Here is an 18,821-nt window from a genome sequence, read left to right as displayed (position 1 = left end):
GACTTTCTGTAAAAACAGCCAATGATTTCTGATCTTTATCAGTTCAACTAAATCACCTTGTATCCATATATTTTTTACAAAAAACACTGTGGTGAAGGGAGAAAAAGAGGATACTTCCTATCAGCTGTCTGAAACAAATCCATGGATGAGCATTTCTGAACACGTCCAGCACTGTGCAGAAAGCTGCTTTATTGGCTTCTTGCTCAGATGGGTTTGTAGCTGCATGCAGGATTCCCAGTTAAACCCCAACCTTCTCCAGCAGGGACCGTGGACCCCAGCAGGAGCTGAGATGGCCACTGCACCAAAAGAGGCAATAAATGCTATCAGATTGGAGGAAATCTGCACAGAGAAACAAGAGCCCCCAAAAGGTGGGTTTGAAATGGCAGGACTAGAGATTTTGGTGTCCATTCAGTCCAGATGGGGTCAAGGGAGGATCCCAGCCTCCTGGTGTGCCTGTTACCTGCGACCTTGGTACATGGCAGCAGCTCCATACACCTTCTCTCCTGTCCCGGCTACCAGACTAGCAGCTGCTACTTAGATCTGTTGGCCAGATGACCCAAATTTTCTCACTCCTCTACTATGTGTAAATATTTTCTTCTCCCAGAAATCAAAGAATTATTTCATTTTGGATCATTTATTTTTGAAAAAAAAATGTATTCTATCTCAAAATATTTTAAAGTAAAAAAAAAATTGTAGAAAAGTGTCAAAACAAAAAGTTCTGAATTTGCAAAGAAAGAAAGACTTCTTCTGAAATTCTTCAGTAAGTTCAGTTTCATTTCACAAGTAATGTTGATTTGTTTGAACTAACTAAGCTCTAACTTTACCTAAATAAGAGATAAAAAATATTTACGCATGGACAGCTTTCTATTGGCTCCGTTTATAAAGCTGTTCTAGCCTTAGTCTTGAGCTGTGTTGTGTTTGCTCCTGAAAAAGGGAAACATTGTCGGCAATGAACTCACAAGAGACAAGGCTGAGCCCAGGGCCCCCAGCGACTGTCCACTAGCTGTGTCTGTAAACCTTGCTGAGGTGGCAGGAGCGGGATGCCCGGCTCCCGCTGTGCCAGTGCGGGCTCTTCCTCTGGCCTTCATGGAGAGGGTCTGGGCCTGAAGCAGTTTGGGCAGGGGAAAGGAGTGGACCAGCATCCAGGAGCGTGGTCCATTGCCCCAGGTATGGGTTTCTGAAACGTCCACAGTAGCTGTGGACAAGGCTAGAAAGGCCATGGGGAGTGAAACTGGTCTCCTCCATGTAGTCTCCCAGTGCTAGCTGTTATTTTATCTAGTCCCTGAAGCACCAGATCAGCAGCATGCCCAGGGACTGTTGGACTAATAGAAAGTACCTGCAACTGCTGCATGTTGCCAACCATTTCTTCCGGCACAGTCCCACAGTAACATGAAGAAATTACATTTCAGAAAGACCTGATGAGGTACAATTTCACTGCAAATGTGTTTTCTTTTTTCTTTTTTTTTCTTCTCTGTCTTTCTTTTCCAATGCTCTTCAGGGCAGAAGACATTTACGGTGGAGGAAGCTGTGGAAACCATTGGGTTTGGGAGGTTCCACATAGCACTTTTCCTCATTATGGGAAGCACTGGGGTAGGTTTCTGCAGCCAACTATATTAGCCCTAAGAAATGCTTTTCTTGTTACCCTTATTGCTGTGTATTAATAATTGTAGGCACCATGTGCTAATACTGCAGCCCAGATTTTTCACATACAGCTTGTTAAACAACATCTCTATATTTTCTCCAGCCAAAATTGGTATCTGCCTGTGCTTATGTCACACCTATTTCAGAAGAAAACTGAGCAGGTTGGTCCAGAGTATCCTTGCCTGGCCTCTGTCCCGGAGTGGTGGTGGAGCACTGTACCCCCACCAGGCAGCACCAATAGGTGCTTCAGTCCTGTCTGAGTACTCGGGTTGAGCTTCCCAACCATGTTTTTCATGATGCCTCATGACACCCAGACCTTGTGCGACCTGGCACAGAAGGTTGACCTCTTCTCTTGCTCTTGGGTGCCTGAAGAATTTCCTGAGGGTCAGGATTCTCCATTAACAACAAAGGTGGTTTAGGAACTGGGGCACAAGCCTAATGCCGTGCTGGGGCTAAAGGTGTGATGAAGATGCATCCACTAGGATCATTTCAAGGCCTCTAGATATGAGTGACTGATGGGCTCATTTCTTTACTAAAGCCATCTGCTGGTGGGAAACAACCATTGGGCTAATGCAGCACTGTACTGATTTATTGATATTTATTTATGGRGTCACCTGTGAGTTATAAGCACAAGTTCACAGCTGGATTTCCAGCAGCTTGATTTCAGGAGACCATTGAAGATCTTCCACTAACTCTGCTGGAAGAGATTGTCCTCTTCAAAGGACAAATCTTTCCAGCCTTTCTAGACACGCATTCTGTTTAGATACCCACTTTCTCTCCTACTTTTTCCTCTCCCCATTGCCCTCACTCTGTTTCCAAGTGTCCACATCCTCCCCAGCAGTCACAGGGCTCAGGCCATGGCCAAGCTGCCATAGTCAACAGCACCTGCGTGCCAACCAGGCTGCAGTATGGGTCCACAGACATGTTCCTGCTCTGTGGCATGGGCAAGGTGAAAATCTTGGCTCCAGCTTACATGGCTGAGGTTTGAGATACTCTCTCTTACTTTGCACTCTCAAACAGTAGGAGCACGGGCACCCTTCACCACTGTGACTCAGCTGCACTGCTGATAAGCAGCAGCAAGGCCAGCTGCCTGACTTAGCTCCAGTGCAATTTGATTTTGCTGAGGGCTACCTGTGTCACCACTGCTGGGTGGCTTGGCATGCAACCAGCAGAGATATTTGCAGCTGGTCTTTCTCCCCTCAAATTGCCCCACAAGCCGAAAGGTGTCAAGGCCTTCTCCTTGCATATTCTCTCAGAGGGCGGGCTAACGCATGCAGGGAACTGCCTCAAAACTGAGGGCCTTGACATGTCTGCAGGCTCGGTGTGACTGAGGATGGAGGCTCAGCCTGCTCCTTGTGGCAGCCCTTGCTTGCTAACATGCATGTTTATCCCTGAAGGTGGCTGAAGCTATGGAGATCATGCTAATAGCTGTTGTTTCCCCTCTCATCCGATGCGAGTGGCGTCTTCAAGACTGGCAGGTGGCTTTAGTGACAACGGTGAGTGACTTATGCTGCCCCACTTGTCTACCACTTGAGCACTGCCAGGGACACCATCATTGACTTTTTGTTTTAAAGCGCATTTCCCGGATGGTGAGGAGCTCTGGTGTTAATGAAATGACAGATTCAGTGGTAGTTTATCTTTCTTGCTACTTAGAAAACATTAAATACACCCTTAGTTTTAAGAGCAGACCTGCCAGATACTGCCAGGACTAGACAATCCGTAGCTGGGTACTTCAGGTCATACTTTGATTTCTTGTAGATGGTGTTTTTTGGCTACATGGTCTTCAGCATAGTCCTTGGGCTCCTGGCTGACAGGTACGGCCGCTGGAAGGTGAGTGAGTGCCACRGGTTGTGCCTGCCCCTCTGAGCCTTGCAGGATCCCGAGCAGCATTTGCAGAAGGTTCACTGAAGCTGCCTGAATGGCCCCAAGAAAGGACCGCCGTCATTTATCCCCTTCACCTGTTCACTGCACRGTCCCAAAGGCACAACTGCAGTGAGGGTTTGAGTGACTTATGCCTTAAAACACAGTGTGAAGGGAGTCCCAGCATGGGGTTCAAAACCCCTCAGAGATATGCTAGCTCTTCCCACAGCTTCCACAGCAGCAGCTCTGCACCAATGCAGTGGAAACCATTTCTCTCCCATCATAGAAACCCAGAAATCAAGAAACTTGGCATTGCATTACACATCCTTGGCCATGCTTGGGGCCAGCTCACCTCCCCCTCACCTTGTGCCTTTTCCCCAGGAAACTGTCCAAATATACAGACCTGAACAGAGAGGTTTTTCATGAACTGAACCTGTGCTTTTACAACGCTAATTTTGCCTTTGCAGATTCTGCTGCTTTCCTTCCTCTGGGGGGCCTATTTCTCCCTGCTGACCTCGTTTTCCCCATCCTACATCTGGTTTGTGTTCCTGCGGACCATGGTAGGCGGTGGTGTGTCAGGCCATGCTCAAGGGTAAGAGGATACTTGGTGCCTCATGACCCTGACATGGCAACCAAACCATCACTGGGGTGAGGGTGAGGTGTGCTCTCCTTGTGCTGGTGGGGCTAGTGGGACCAGCTGAAAACTGAGAGGGAGGAGTAAGGGTGGAGCAAAGGAGGGGAAAGCCCTTAAGGATGGAAATGTAACTTTTCCAGGGCGTTATTTTCTTTGAGGATAATGGTGAATGTAATGAGAGTAAATGGGACTGAATCAGCTATATTAAAGGCAAAAGGATCAGCAGGCACCCCATCGGTGTGGGGCATTCACATTTGGTCTTATTATGCCAGGCTCTGTTTCTGCAAAAATGAGAACATGGTGCCACTTTTCTTCTTCAGGAGAAGCACCTGCAGACCTGGAGGGGCTGAATTCCCTGGTTAAAGCCAAGAAGGCCCTTTAGTTCCTGTGGCTGACCTCCTGTGTAGTGCCTGGTCACTCTTGCACACGGCCTGATAAACTGGTCCTGTGCTGTGACCAAGAGGAGACAGCCAGAAAGGGGCCTATGAGGGGGCTGGAAGAGAGGAAATTCCCACATCTCTTCAGAAGAAAAAGGCATTCTGTAATTTCACAGAATCCCTGTCAGTCTGCCTAAATTGCAGTTTCCAAGGACTCAAGAGCTTWGGAGTAGAGAGGACAGCTGGTTTACATTAAATGAATAACAGAAGGATTATTAAACACATATATTATAAAAACAATTAGACAGGTAATAGATGAGCGGAGGTTGCTTCACTGTATAAATATTCACAAYAGTTCTGCCTAAGTAACAAATTCTTCTTGACCTGACCTAGAAAGTTGTCCCTTAAATGTAAGCCTGTTGTCCTTTTGGGAGGAAATAGGGAGGTGAGGTGGAAGAAGAATAAAATTCACAGTATTAAAAGTGATTTTCACTAGGAGCCTTGCAAAAAACAAATTGTTTCTTTCAACTCTGTCAGTGGGAACAAATCCAAAATTTCAGGATCTTTGATGATTCTCTTTCCTTGAAGCCCGAGTGGAAGAACAGGCCCATGGTGCCTGCTGCAGTGGGCACAGGGTGCCACTGGCCATGGGGCAGGGAGCCCAGGCCCATGTGAACTGCTGTGGGAGATGAGACTTTAAAGGAAGCAACCCTTTCTGATAGTAAAGCTAGCATGGGTGGTATGAAAGCTTGATTTTTTTTCTATGCTTTTCCTAATGCAGCGTGCCTGAGGCAAAGATGTGGAGTGAGATCCCTCTTTTCTGGTGAACCAGTGGTGGGAAAGGGGTTGTCAGGCAGGTTACTGGCCACAGCATCAAACAATAACTGAGCTGAATGGATATTTGATTAGTACAGAAATTCTCATTGTCTGTCTGTCTTTCTGCATTTCTTTTCCTTTTTGCTAGGCTTATCATAAAAACAGAATTTTTGCCTACCAAATACAGAGGATACATGTTGCCCTTATCTCAGGTAAGCATGAGTATGTTACTCTTCTTTCTAGCCCAGAGTCCCAGGAGATTTGTCTGGTTGCTGTCTGGGAACCCAATCTCCAGCAAGTCTGCCTTTGTCCCAGACAATCTGCATTTATCTTGGGCAGAGCAAGTGTCTTCTGCCTTCTATGCCCCAGAGTGTATATGCTGCATTATTAAACAAGTACATGGATACTTGTGTGCAGAAAAGGAGCAATTTATTTCTGAAATAATTGGATGTTCCAAATATTGCTTGGGGACTTTGAGTGACAGCTGACATCCAACCTTCTGGTTACCACATTGATAACTGTGTTGCCTACTTTAATGRGGTCAGTGTTGATGGGCTGTCAGTCAGGAGCGAGGGTCAGCAGCAACAGCTTATGCTAGAGTAGTGCTGTAAGCACAAAACCACAGCAGCAACGTGCTTATTGCTGTGCTACCTGGTAGGGAGAGTGACCGGCTCTCGGCTGGAAACCAGCCACTGTGCCAAATGTGAGGCCAGCCCCGGGYAGAGGGCATGCATGTCTCCACTTTGCTTATGCCTTTGGGCCTGGATTCATCCCACATCTCTGTGGATCTCCAGCTGAGATGATAGCTGCATCGGGAGCCCTGGGCTTTATCTGGGGTCTGTGGTGGGGACAAGAACCACCTAGATGCTAGTCAAAAGTGAGGTGAACTGAGGGGRTACCCTTGATGCTGGGACAGCTCGGCAACTCATACTAGTGTTTGCTGAGGGTCTCAAATTAGATGAGATAACTGTGGCAGTAACACATGATTAATGAAACGATTCCCAAGTAAGCTCCTAATTTGTGCCCCTTGCCGTCCCTGCTCACGATGCTTTGTCCAGCAGTGGGCTAGCACAGATTGTTGCAAGTTAGGCTTGAGGTGTGCTGGGAAGGTTTGTGATGACTTGTTGGGGAAAGATCATGGTAAACATGACTGGAGTTATTTATTGCTCCGAATTTATGCAATGTGCACTTTATGCATGTGCAAATTATCTGGGAAGACTTCACTGAACATATGAATTTGTCTGCCAGTTCAACCAAGAGTATTTGTATCTGGACTTGGTGGCAAGGATGATTTGCTTTTAATTATTCTCTGTTTGATCTTAGGGCTTCATTACCAAAGTGTCATCAAAAACACAARGATTTATATAAAAAAAGAACAATCTTATATTTCTCTCCAGAAATCCATTATTTATGCCCACAGATTACTCATGAACTGGCTGTGGCTTTTATGAATTTSTTTGTGCTTTGTATTAACTTAGATCCTTTGTGTGAGTAAAAAGAACACTTTTCCTAATGGCTACAAGTGAACTTTAGGGAGGAATGTACTTGCAGACCTGGGGCCAGATTTCTCCATTGGTATAAATTGGCATCAAGTCCACTGGAGCCCCACCAACTTCCCRCAGTGGAAATCTGGCCCATTATTGCCTTTAGTGCTTGTAAATCTAYTGCTTCCCACAGAGATTCAGACAAGAGAAAAAGTCATAGGCATGAACATTAGCAGGGAAGCGAATGGAAGGACAAAAGAAGCGGATAGAAGGGTTTTTATGTACAATGGGAGGCATGGCAAGTTATGTTTTCATCCAGAGCTAATTAAAACTATCTTCAGACATCTCTCCCCAAAATCTCATCTTTCCCTCTTTGTTTCAACCCAAATTCAGCTTTGCAAGCAGCCACAGGATGGCTCAGTTTGAACCACAGCTCTCCCTAATACAAATCCTGATGTATCCGGAGAATGAGACCATAAGGGATGAAAATAAACAAATCATTGCCATATGTTCATTTATTTTAACCCCTTGATTTCCATTTGGAAAGGTGTTTTGGTTGACAGGCTCCTTGTTAATCATTGGCCTGGCATCAGTGGTCAACCCAACCATCGGCTGGCGGTGGCTGATCAGAATAGCCTCCATTCCTGGCATCATCCTCATCTTGGTGTTCAAGGTAAGGAGATCCTTCCTGCCCTCTTGCCCACAGCATTGCAAAGGCCTGGTGTCCTCTGCCAGACATAGCCACCAAGAGGTATCGTCCTCCACAGCGTGGAGGCTGGGACTTGCTGTGGAGTCGTTGCTTTACTACTGCAGTCCTCTCAAATAGGGAGATTTGAGAAGGTCCTACATGCCTGGAACAGCTGTCAGGGAGATGTTGCCTGGCAGGAGATGGTTGTTGCCTCCAGCTTCACTACCCCACTGTGACCCCTAGCAGCATGGGCGCTGGTGTCAGGTTCTGCCAGCGATAATGAAAGACTGTGGAAATAACATTGAGATAAGGACAGGCTAGACAGGGTATGCAAGAAACCATAGCTAATACCTTCAGTCTAGTGCTGGATCCCATACACTCTTTTCAGTATTTAAATTTATTAGGACTGAGCAAAGAAGCCTCAACAAAGAACGTACACARCAAACTTAGCTGACTGTATCTTCCTCGAATCTATTCATTCTTYAGAAATAACAGCCTTGGACACAAGGAACGTCTTATTTCTGTGGAGTGATGTGGAAAATCCCTAGTGATAGTGCTGGTGGGCACTACACTGCTTAGCTGCAATTGGGTGAGCAAGTTGCAGGGATGTTAAACCCCTGCCTTCAGCTGAATGCACACACAAGTCCTTCTGTRGTGATAACTGTGCGGTCAAATGTAAGATCGTTGTGAACATCCACTTGTATATCTGTGATGCTTGATTTCCCTGATTATTTGTACCAGGAAAAAYGAGAAGCAACAGCTTTTGGTCTAAAAGAAATAAAAATACAATCAATATATATAATTTGAAAAAAATTGCCTTACATTTATATTTTCCATAAAATACATGTAATTATTTATAATTTAATATATGCATCATTCAATAAAAAATGTTTTATTTTGGAGTGAGCAGAAGGGATAGATGAATGTCAAATTCTTGTGATGAATGATTCAATCCTAAATCTTACTTATGTCTTTCTTTTTTAAAAAAATTTAACAATTTTGTTGAGACTCAAAACTTTGGCGTGAGTGAGTGATATGTGTCTCATTCCATTTTAAAATTTTAATTATTTAAATTAAGGGTTTTTCTTTTAAACTGTTGTCTTTGGCTTCCCTCTCTCATGCATGGTTGTCCCAGGCAGCTCAGTAGCAGAGCCCTGGGAGCCTGTGTACAAAACGGGCATGCTGGACAGAGCCAGCTCCCCGCCACACGGGGCAATGGGGAGCTGGGAAGCCTCAGCCCATGGGGAAATAAATCCAGACCATAGGGCCACCAGGCCTGACTGGGACAAAAGGCAATGGGCTTTTTAGCTCATGCATCACTCTGTCGGGCTCATGTGGCCGGACCTCTGGACACGGAGCGGTAACTGAAAGTCACGTGGGTACATTTGTGTAGTGTCTGGTGGAAAGGGACCAGCAGAAATGCTTTCTAACTCTCTCCCACTTTCAGTTCATCCCAGAGTCCGCTCGCTACAACGTGTCCACGGGAAACGACGAGGCTGCTCTGGCCACGCTGCGGAGGATCGCCAAGATGAACCGTGCGGTGATGCCCGAAGGGATCCTGAGGGAGCCTGCGAACGTAAGCCCGCTCCTGAGCAGAGCGTGTGGCATTTCTGAGATGCAGGGGGATGGAGATTGCCAACCATGCCTTGCTGGGTGTTTTTCCTCTCTGTGTCTGATTTTTTTCCAAAGGACTATTGATGAAGATGCCATTTTCTCTTTTGAAGAGACAGCAATCTTAGCCCTCAAATAGAATAGAGTTTTCCAGGGTTCTTTGTTTTTGCTCATATAAAAGCTATTCTGAGGAAAAGATTAGCTTCTTYTACCACAAAAAGGGTTCCCCGTAGAGACCGTTCTTCCTTATTGCTCATCGATACTCCCAACAGTCTCCCAGTGTACCATGGGATACAGGATTTGCTCCTCAGAGTCCCTTTGAGGACTACAGCCTGTTAGGCTGAAGAAAGCGAGGGGTCCTTCCTGTGAGATCACCCATCCTGTCTCCAGGAGAAATGAGGACTCTGGGAACACTGATGTGTGGACACAGGGGAAGCTCGGGCTTCCGTCTGTGGCCTGAAGCCACTGCCAGTTGCTGGCACAGTGAGTTGCTTGCATCTCAGGCATTAGCAAACTTTCTAGTTTCTAAATGTTCTGGAATTTATCTGCCGTTTCTAAATGGATAGAAATGTTTCTTGTGGTGGATTCCCACAAAGTGAGCTCCTAGCATTCTTGGTCTTTTCCCAACCCCTGACCTCACTTATGTACTAAACCCCAATATCCCAAGTCTCCAAAGTCACCAGACCAGTCAAAGAGGGTCAAAGCAAGGCATTCCCTTTCAAGCAGCCAGAACTATCCTTGCTTCCGCCTCTTCTAAGCATCCAAGASATACAGGTGTCCAGCAGACTGCCAGGGAAATGGGTCGTTTTTCACAGGCAAGAGGGAACGAAGCCTTGGGGTTTATCACTTCTTGACCRATGTGCCTGACAAGTGTGTGTCAGCGTGCCCAGGCAGGAGAGGAAGTACAGGCAGGGGCACCTGCCTGCTTCCCATTACTGTCAGTCTGAGCCCCGCTGACCAGGAGGAAGGACTGCCATGGAGGAACTTATTCAGGTGGCTCCTTTTACCCCCAAGAAAGGAAAGATGGATGAAGAAGTCCTTGAGATTATTTTCCAGCTCTTTAAAGTCCCTTTCCTGGACCTCTTTACTGCTTCTTCAGTCCCACAGGCACCAGGCATTGTCCTTAGCAATTCATGCAAGATGGTGCTATTGTATTGGAATTAATTAGGATTAAAGCTTCCCTGTAGTTTAATTGAATTTATGTAACGGAATCGCACTGGCTGTGTGAAGGGTTTTTGTTAGTTGTGTACCCTCCCAGTCTTAACCAATAAAAAAAGAAAAAAAGGSAACCCAGACCATCCCTGTGAACTCATCTCCCCTTGGAGGCAGGATGCTGGCGTGGCTGCCCGCTCTCAGGGAGCCATGGGCCATGCAGGACCCCCAGTGCCTGTCTCTGCTCACCAGTGTTTCAGCCCTCTTGGAAAAGATGAAAGTGGCCATCACCTCACTCAGTGTCCAGAGCAGCCAACCCTGGGCCTGCACCAGGCCATAAGCCCAGGCCATATGCTGAGTCCTGCAGGACGCCATGGCCCTGGCAAGAGAAGAGACATGGACATGACAGGTAGGGTCTACCCTCCGATGTTGGACACTGGGTCCCTCTTTGGGACCAGCCAAAATGGGAGCTGCTGCCAGCCCAAGCAGCATTAGCCTGAGCAGGAGCAACCATGTGTCCATCCAGCATCTTGCCCACTTTTGACCCTGRCCTGTCACTGTGGGAGCTGAACACCAGGAGGGGGGTTGGAAGGCATGGAGATGCACAGGGTGCTGGTCTTCTCCTCCCCTCCATCCTTTGTAAAGTGTCCTGCCTGTGTGTGTCCTCTGGAAAGAGAGATCACTGGTGTGGCACTGCCATGCCCCATCTGCCTGTCCCACCAGTGAAGGGGCTGGTGCCTGGAGAATCAGCTGCCACAGCAGATCACTCATCTCTATGTATAAGACGGTGTTTCTAAACTTCATTTACTATCAAATGATTTACAGGAAAGAAGAGGAAGATTTAAGGACCTCATGCACCCCAAATACTTAAGAACCACTTTACAAATATGGATCATATGGTAAAACCCATCGTTTTATTCTTTTTTCTCTTATTTATCAGTTCTTTCTTTCATTTGAATGTGTGCAGGGAGCAGAAGTCTCGTGTTGACTCTGCCATTTCAGAGACACTGCTTCTGCCTCAGGAAGCCCCTGAGCCACAAACTGTTGGTGGCTGGAGGGAGAGTGTGCAGGGCACRGGGCACTACAGGCTTGCCTGTCCTCATGCAGTGCCTTAAACACCTTATGTTGGTCAGCTTTAATATAGGCAGAACAGGACGRACTTCAAGGGCTGTCAAGGCAGCATATTGTAGGTAGTCAGGAGCCTTTCTGCAGGGCAGGTTAGCTCAGTCTAAGTGCTATAGGAGCCTGACCACAGAGCTTGTGGTCTGCATGAGAGCTGTAAGAGTAAGCTCACGCCTGCTGGCAGCGTGCGAGAAGGACGTGCCCTGAACTGGCTTTCATTTTTTTTTTGCAGACTTGTTCCTCCTGAGAGGACAAACGTACCGCCTTTGCAGCCCAGCCAATGCATCAGTGAAATAGGACTTAAGCAGAAACTTATTAACTGTTAGCAGTGCCACTGGCCTGGGAAAATTAAAAATTGAAGAGAAGATGAGTTTCATATGCAATGTTCCCAGTAGCTGTATGCATGGCTAATATATGTTTCATTGACTTTGCTGTCTAGAATGGAAATGTATAAATAATAGATTTGTGGGAGATCATTGACCTAAAATCTTGCTAAGTCAGGCCTTGAATCTTTTATATTTTTCCCTGAACTTGTACAAATTTTATGAAATACTTTATTTTAATTCTTCTTTCTCCTCTGCTCTCCCAGGAGTCACCAGCATGTTCTGGGGGTTTGCTTTCCCACCCCTCTGTGCCATTAGCATTCCCCCCGCATTCCCAAGGCAACTCAATTCATAGCCTGGATGCTGAAGCTTGTTTCTAAAACTGCCAGAGGGGGAACAAAAAAGTGAAAATCACTTCTTAGCCTGCTTATGATTAGTCATATGCTGAATTACTTGATAATGACACAGCAAGGCTGCCATCACTAATGCTGTGTTCTTGTCAGCAAGCCAGGGTACGATGTGAGCTTCACCAGTCAGTGCTGAAAACTCCTTTGGAAAGTCGCTGTGCAGAAATGATAAAGACTAAAACCTAGATGGTTGCTACACGTGAGCTCCAAGCAGCAGGATCTGATTTAGAGACTCTCCGGGCAGGGTCCTCCAGGCAGGGACAGTTTTGAAAATATCTCCATTTACAGCCCTGCACGAGCAGAAGGAAATGAGGGGGCAYGTTGTCCCCCATGAGACATCAGCATGAGCATCTCACCATTCCGAGCAGACCAGAAAYTGGACTGGATACTGAGCTGGCTTGTTCCCAGCTGGCCTGCAGCTCTGCACCACCACAGCTGCTGCCCAACGGCCAGCAGCACGATTGTGGTGCTTTAGCAACCGACCTCCCCTTTAAAGGAAGTTGGGGGTGGGCAGCATCACCCTCAGCAGAAACTGGAGCAGGAAGGTGGTAAACATGGTTGTGATCATGCATGTGAGCAYATGGCTGGTTTAGCAAGGCTAAGGCCAAAAAGCACTGTCAGGGCTGTACTGGTTTCAAATGAGCAAGTATTTGATAGTAACATCTCAATGAGAATGTGTGGCCTTCATGACTTCTTCACTCATTTTTCCTTACTCACAGTAACCCAGCAGTGATAGGGAGGAAATCCAGGAGTGATAGGGARGGGGAGAGACCATGCATGCATGCGTGCACTGTTGCACTCTTCTTTCTTAGTGCTGGCGTATGGCAGCATAAACRTATGGAGCAAGCTGTCTGGGATGAGCGTGGTTGTGTTTGCACAGAGCTGTGCCTAACCCCGCCGAACCTAAGGTGGTTTTGCACAGAGCCAGCCTGGCTGCCCCAGCTGAGACTCAGCTCTATTCCCTGGAGCCCTCTGCAGCCAGCCAACCCCTGCAGCCACGCACTTGGGCTGTGAGGTTGCATCTATGGAGACAGAGGCATGATGTGGGCACAAGGGTTACAGGCAGACCAGGGGGAGAAGTGCACATGGTGCAGGGAGTCAGTGTGAGGGTTTCCATCCCAAGCCTACATCGTCAGAACCTCAGAAAGTGCCAAAGTGAGGTGACCCCTGAGAAGGCAGCTTCCTGCTCATTCTGCCRAGGGGACACTGGGCAGCTGAGGTTACCTGCTGCACAGCAAGGAGAAACATTAAAGGGCAAGKGGACAAATGAGCTGAGAGCTGGGGTGGTTTCCTTGGAGGACAAGTGGTAGGCAGAGGTGGGCTGGAGTGGTGTRCCAGGCCCTGGGTACACATGGATGTGGTGGGTGCCCAAGTCACTGTWGAGCTCTGGCTAATTGACAAGGGTCCTCTGCAATGCATGATCCAACTGTTGGGGCCAGAAAATCTGTCATGGGGCACCCCAAACCTGCTGCATTTCAGTGCYAGAACATTTCCCGACCTTCTCCATTGTTCTTGCCTTTCATTGCCCCATTTCCTTCCCACAGGCTTGGCATYGCTTTTGCTTATTATGGTGTTATCTTGGCCAGCGCTGAATTACTGGAACGGGATCTAGTCTGTGGTTCTCCAGCATCAGCAGGGGAGGAAGCTGGAGATGGCTCCGAGGAGAGCCGGAGCCCATGCCACTGTCACTTATTCGGCCCTTCTGCTTACCAGACCATGATCATCAGCACAGTTGGAGAGATTGCATGTAACCCTAGCTTTTCAATCCCCCTTTTTATAGCCTGTTAAGATTCTCTGGACAGCTTTTCCCTTTGTGTGCAGTGACTTACAGGGGGTTGACATGTCCTCAGTTTTGCTGGCAACAGCCAGGCAGAGAGGCTTCAAAATGAAGGCCATGAGCTGGTAGCAAGGGTAGGGGAGGGCATTCATCCCCAGGTGAGTAATGCAGCTTTTGATGACAGCACAGGTCCTCTCACCCCCACAGTCAAAGACCTCCTTTGCAGTCAGTACATACCAACTACCTTAAACTTCAAGGCAAAATTGTCCAAGTGCTAAATTACCAGAACCAATTCTGGCTTCTAAACAAATTCACAGACACACAGCTTTTGGAAATTTGTAAGTAAGCAAAGGTTGCAGGTAGTCATATTGATGTAAGTGAATACACTGCATGTGTGCCTTACCTTAGAAAAGATATTAGCCTCAGGAGCAGATCTAATACTGAGTGTTACAATAAAAGACTCCAAAGTTTGCCCAGTGAATCCACAGCCAAACCAAAATGCTTCCTGGTACAGCCTATCCACTCAGCTTTCAGCTCCTGCAAGGCCTCAACAGGGCACATTCTAGGRCCCAAGCAGTCAGAGGCAGTGAAAGCCCCCAGGCCTGTGGCCACGCTGACTTCGCTGGCGGCACAGGAAGGTGCTCRTCAAACTGTGCCTTCCTCGCACGGGGCAGACACTGTTTGCAAAGTCAGCCCCTCTCCTGAAGCTGTGTCCGAGACAGGAACATCAAGAGGGAGCAACCAGCAGGGCTGCAACTAGTGTCTGGCCTCAGCTCTGCACAGCAGGGTCAGAGACAGACAGGCTCCATCCACTGCAAGGGAAGAGACAAGGGTGTGCACAAATTACAGGATTTGGGTGTAGGAGAATTATAGGAGCTGACATTTTATAGTGCATTTGGTAGACACTCAGGATGAGGGGTTTTGAGGCGTTATGCACAAGGCATTGAGGTCTAGGAACATAGACATACATTACAACTAAGTCATCTAACATTTGGGTTTTTTTCTTTCTTCATCATCTCTAGTAAATCCCTTGAACATTTTAGGCATCAATTTCCTTGGGAGACGCCTGAGTCTGTGTATAACCATGGCATGTACAGCACTGTTCTTTCTTCTCCTCAATATCTGTACTTCAAGGTAGGCTACTAACTCAGTATGCTGCCATCACTGAAGAGTAGCAGGGTTCGCAATACTATGGGCAGATGGCAGAATCTACGGTAGCCTCAGGTCACCAGTCGGTCAGCCCAGTAATTCTTGTACACATGGAAAAAAAACCCCCTCCAGCTGGCTCTCTGCATTTCCCAGAAAAACTATTGCAACAGAGGCTGTGGTAAGAGAGGGTGTGTGTATGGTGAGGGAGTAACTTACATTACTGAGCCCAAATGCCTTCCCCAAGTGTTCAACCAGCTGCCAACTAGTGCAGCCTGGAAAACTAAAATAAKGTAAACAACATCCATTACAAATGAGTTGTACCGTTCTCTCTTTTTTTCTTTTCTTTTTCTTTTTAGCACTACTGTATAGGCCTTCTAGCTTGTGGAGTCAGGCACTCCAAAGAAGCTCAGGTCACCAAGGGGAAGGTTATCAGCTTGATTTGCAGGGATTTACGAGACCATTCTCCAGGTAGCAGAGCTGAAAGATTACTGGAAGTTAGTATGAACCTCAGCCATCTGAAATGGACTTTCACATTAGAAGTTTCTTTTAAACCGGCTGGTAGCTTGATGGCTGCTAGCCAGTGATTGATGTTAGTGGTCTTGACCTGTGGGGCCATGAACCCTGGAGGATCAGTGATGTACTGGGGAACTAAGGGAGGGGCACTGCTAGGAGTCTTTAAGCTATGGGAGCCTCTATAAGGAGGCTTAAGGTCTTTCATTAAGGCACCTGCTTCTTCGCTCTTTTTATTTTCAGTTTTCTCTGCCTTCTCTCTAGCCTGAGCCTGGCCATTATGTTTAGGTGCAACAGTTTCATAGAGATGGAAGAAGAAGGGTAGGCTGGAAGACAGATGCCACCGTAACGTGAACATATATTAGCTGAGCCTTTGCAGTCCTGTTGAGATCATCTGCTCCAACCTCTAAACCTGCTCTAGAAGAAAGCTAATGTGCAATAAGTCATTGTCAAATATGCCTTGCCAACGGACTAATGAAAGCTTACACTTGTCAACTATCAACTTTTCTTTACATTCTCCTTTATATTAASGTGGTAAATGCCTTAGGGCAATGAGTATACTAGGTTGTGCCTCGGTGATTGATGTTCAGTGCTACTAATTCTTGCTCCACATTGTTTTCTCTCTAGCGCGGGCGTGACTGGGTTTCTCTTCATGCTACGTGCTTTAGTTTCAGCAAACTTCAACACTATCTACATTTACACAGCWGAGGTGGGTCCTTTTGCAAGTACTTTAGGCTACTCTGGTGAATGAAAAMCTDTTTGCCTATATCTGAGAATGCTGCCATATTTAATAACTAGAGTGACTTTTCTTGAACTGCRTATCTCTGGTTTCCTGGCCACATTGCTTTTGTCTATGAAATTGGAGAAGGAAYCAGAAAACTAGCAGGTGGCCCTGCTGAGCCACATGTTGGGCAGGTGCTGGAAAATGCTTTTTCTGAGGACGTCTTGGACCAGCATCTTCTGAAAACCCACTCTTTCCCTTCCTCTCCCCCTGGAAAGTTAGAAGATAGGCTACCACCTAAAGGAACCTTTTCCAACAACTAAGAGATTGAGGTAGTATATAAGGATTTATATACATACTTTATCACTTAATGAAAATGGTTGTGTTCTGTCTGCAAATAGTTTTAATGTTACAGAGAGYTTGTTCATCACAAAAATTTGCAGCAATGACTTCCACGGGTTAAATATGCATTTTTTAAAAAAAACGTAGAGTTAAACATATTGCCTTTCAGATTGAGTAACATGATAAAAAGCAAACCTCTCTGGGTTGGCTTGATATTTTGCAGTACTTTTAATAATACATTATAGTTAAGAATGTCCCAGCCTTTAACAAATACTAATCCTTTAATGGTCGAGAACTGAATGCTGCTGATGTGAAGACCACTACTAGAATGCCTAGGTCATAATTTACTAATATGCACAATTTAATCAATGCTCAAAACCTGTATTTAGAAATCCCGTTTTCAGCCACATGGCTGAACTCCTCTTGAGTTACCTTAYCTCCATTGGCTTGACCCTTTTCTGTCAAGTATTTATACACAGGCTTAAATGACTATACTTGCTAAAATCTATTGACTAATGGGACATTAGTAGGACTTAAATTAAGTAAAACATATGCTCAAGCGCTTTATTGGCACAGGTGTTGGGGAGATTAAAAAAAAAGAAAAGAAAAAGCATATTCCTCTAAGCCTGGAGGTTTCTTGTCCATTTTTTTTCCCTCCTCCCAAACAAAGGTGTTTTCCATAGATGTACTGCTTATACAGATAGGCTGGCTTGGAGGCTGCAGACAACATACATTTTTTCTGTGTTCTCCAAATGCAGGGTCTGGCAATAYAACTTAAGTTCTCTCTTTAGCGCCAAGCTCTATGACACTGACCTGAATGACCCATCCCAGCTGGAAGGAGGGAAGTGTCTGTGGGAAAAAAATAACAGAGTGACCGTGTCCAGCTTTGACTGGCTTACCCTAAAGCTTCACTTTGGGCAAGGCATGGCAGATGTGTAATGACTCAAATGAGACCCAAAAGGGTCTTTAATCCTCTCAATGGCTCATCCCACTAGCTGCCCTGGATAATGCAATGGGGTTCTCATTGCTATTTGTGWCAGTAATTTGAGTTCTTTCTGGCCTGTTCTAGGTTTACCCTACCACAATGCGAGCCCTGGGGATGGGAACAAGTGGGTCTTTGTGCCGTGTGGGAGCCATGGTGGCCCCATTTATATCACAAGTAAGAGCACTCTTAGTATCATCTTAATGTGGGATGTCAATTGTTGGGCAGTGAAGGTCTAGACTGCTCATTCCTCCTAACACTGTGGAGTAGATTTGTAGCTTTTCCTTTTTTTTTTTTTTTTTTTTTTTTATTAGGCCAAAAATGATGTGTTTGGCAAACTTTGTGCTAAATATTGCTGTCAAACACAGGATACATGGAGAGATGTCCTCGAAGTTCACAAAAAGCATGTGTCGGAGGGCATGTATTTAAATTTCCTCTTTTTAGGGGGTCAACTCATTAGATCTTCATCTGATGTTAGTACTTATGCAGTTTTTGCCAGATGTAGATCTGCATAAATTTTATTCTCAGAGCTTAGCTTGCTAATATTTGTTACATTCTGAAAGCTGTTAGATTCACAAGACATTATTTTTTCTGGCTATTGTTGAGTCTCAGATGTTTGTGATCCTTTGTCTACTCTTCAATTCCTAATTAACTGTTAGGCCTCCACATCACCGAACTGATAGTTGAACTGTTTTTCTTCTTTATCCTCAGGTTCTTATAAGTGCTTCTTTCATTGGGGCCCTATGTCTTTTTGCATCTGTGTGCATTATATGTGCAATCTCTGCGTTCACTTTGCCCATCGAGACCAAAGGCAGGGCACTGCAGGTTTGTATGACTACTCCAGGAGCTCTTGCATATCTAAATGCTATTTAGAAACTCCTAGATTATGATTCAGTCATAATGCACATCAAACTGTCCTAACAGTTCACCAAGAGAAAAAAGGACTGACAGATGATCATGGGAACATGCTGTTGCAATTTAAGGCACTGTCACCCCAGCTGCCCAAGCTCATTTTTCGTAAAAGAGCCAACCAGATTGCCCAGCCCAGGCTCAACGAACTCACATCRATGTGGTAGCCTGTGAGCGCAAACCTTTCCTTGCTAGTAACTCTGGCCTTTCTTTCACGTTGCTGGTTCACAGACGCATACTTTGTTCTGTCACCTCTGCTGCAGCAAGAGAGGACAGCAGATAGAAGGAACTCCTTAAACCACCAAAGTTGCATCTT

At 46.1% G+C, this 18,821-nt stretch overlaps 1 protein-coding gene across 1 annotated transcript; it reads left to right on the top strand.

Annotated features, from left to right (window-relative positions):
• Positions 1 to 289: 289 nt before the first annotated feature.
• On the top strand, positions 290 to 18,469 carry SVOPL (SVOP like). The gene is made up of 14 exons (XM_085322608.1): positions 290 to 368; positions 1,499 to 1,590; positions 3,039 to 3,137; positions 3,400 to 3,471; positions 3,969 to 4,093; positions 5,477 to 5,540; positions 7,360 to 7,485; positions 8,948 to 9,076; positions 11,089 to 11,162; positions 13,660 to 13,862; positions 14,915 to 15,026; positions 16,179 to 16,260; positions 17,684 to 17,773; positions 18,308 to 18,469. Exons 1-14 carry the CDS (start codon positions 290 to 292, stop codon positions 18,467 to 18,469), a joined length of 1,509 nt encoding a protein of 502 aa, XP_085178734.1.
• The last annotated feature ends 352 nt before the right edge of the window (positions 18,470 to 18,821 follow it).

This window comes from Rhea americana, unplaced genomic scaffold, assembly GCF_003343005.1.
Source record: "Rhea americana isolate MKP2758 unplaced genomic scaffold, rheAme1 scaffold_79, whole genome shotgun sequence".
Taxonomy (NCBI): domain Eukaryota; kingdom Metazoa; phylum Chordata; class Aves; order Rheiformes; family Rheidae; genus Rhea; species Rhea americana.
The sequence above is the reverse complement of the archived record's forward strand: the minus strand, read 5'-3'. Positions and strand labels throughout refer to the sequence as shown.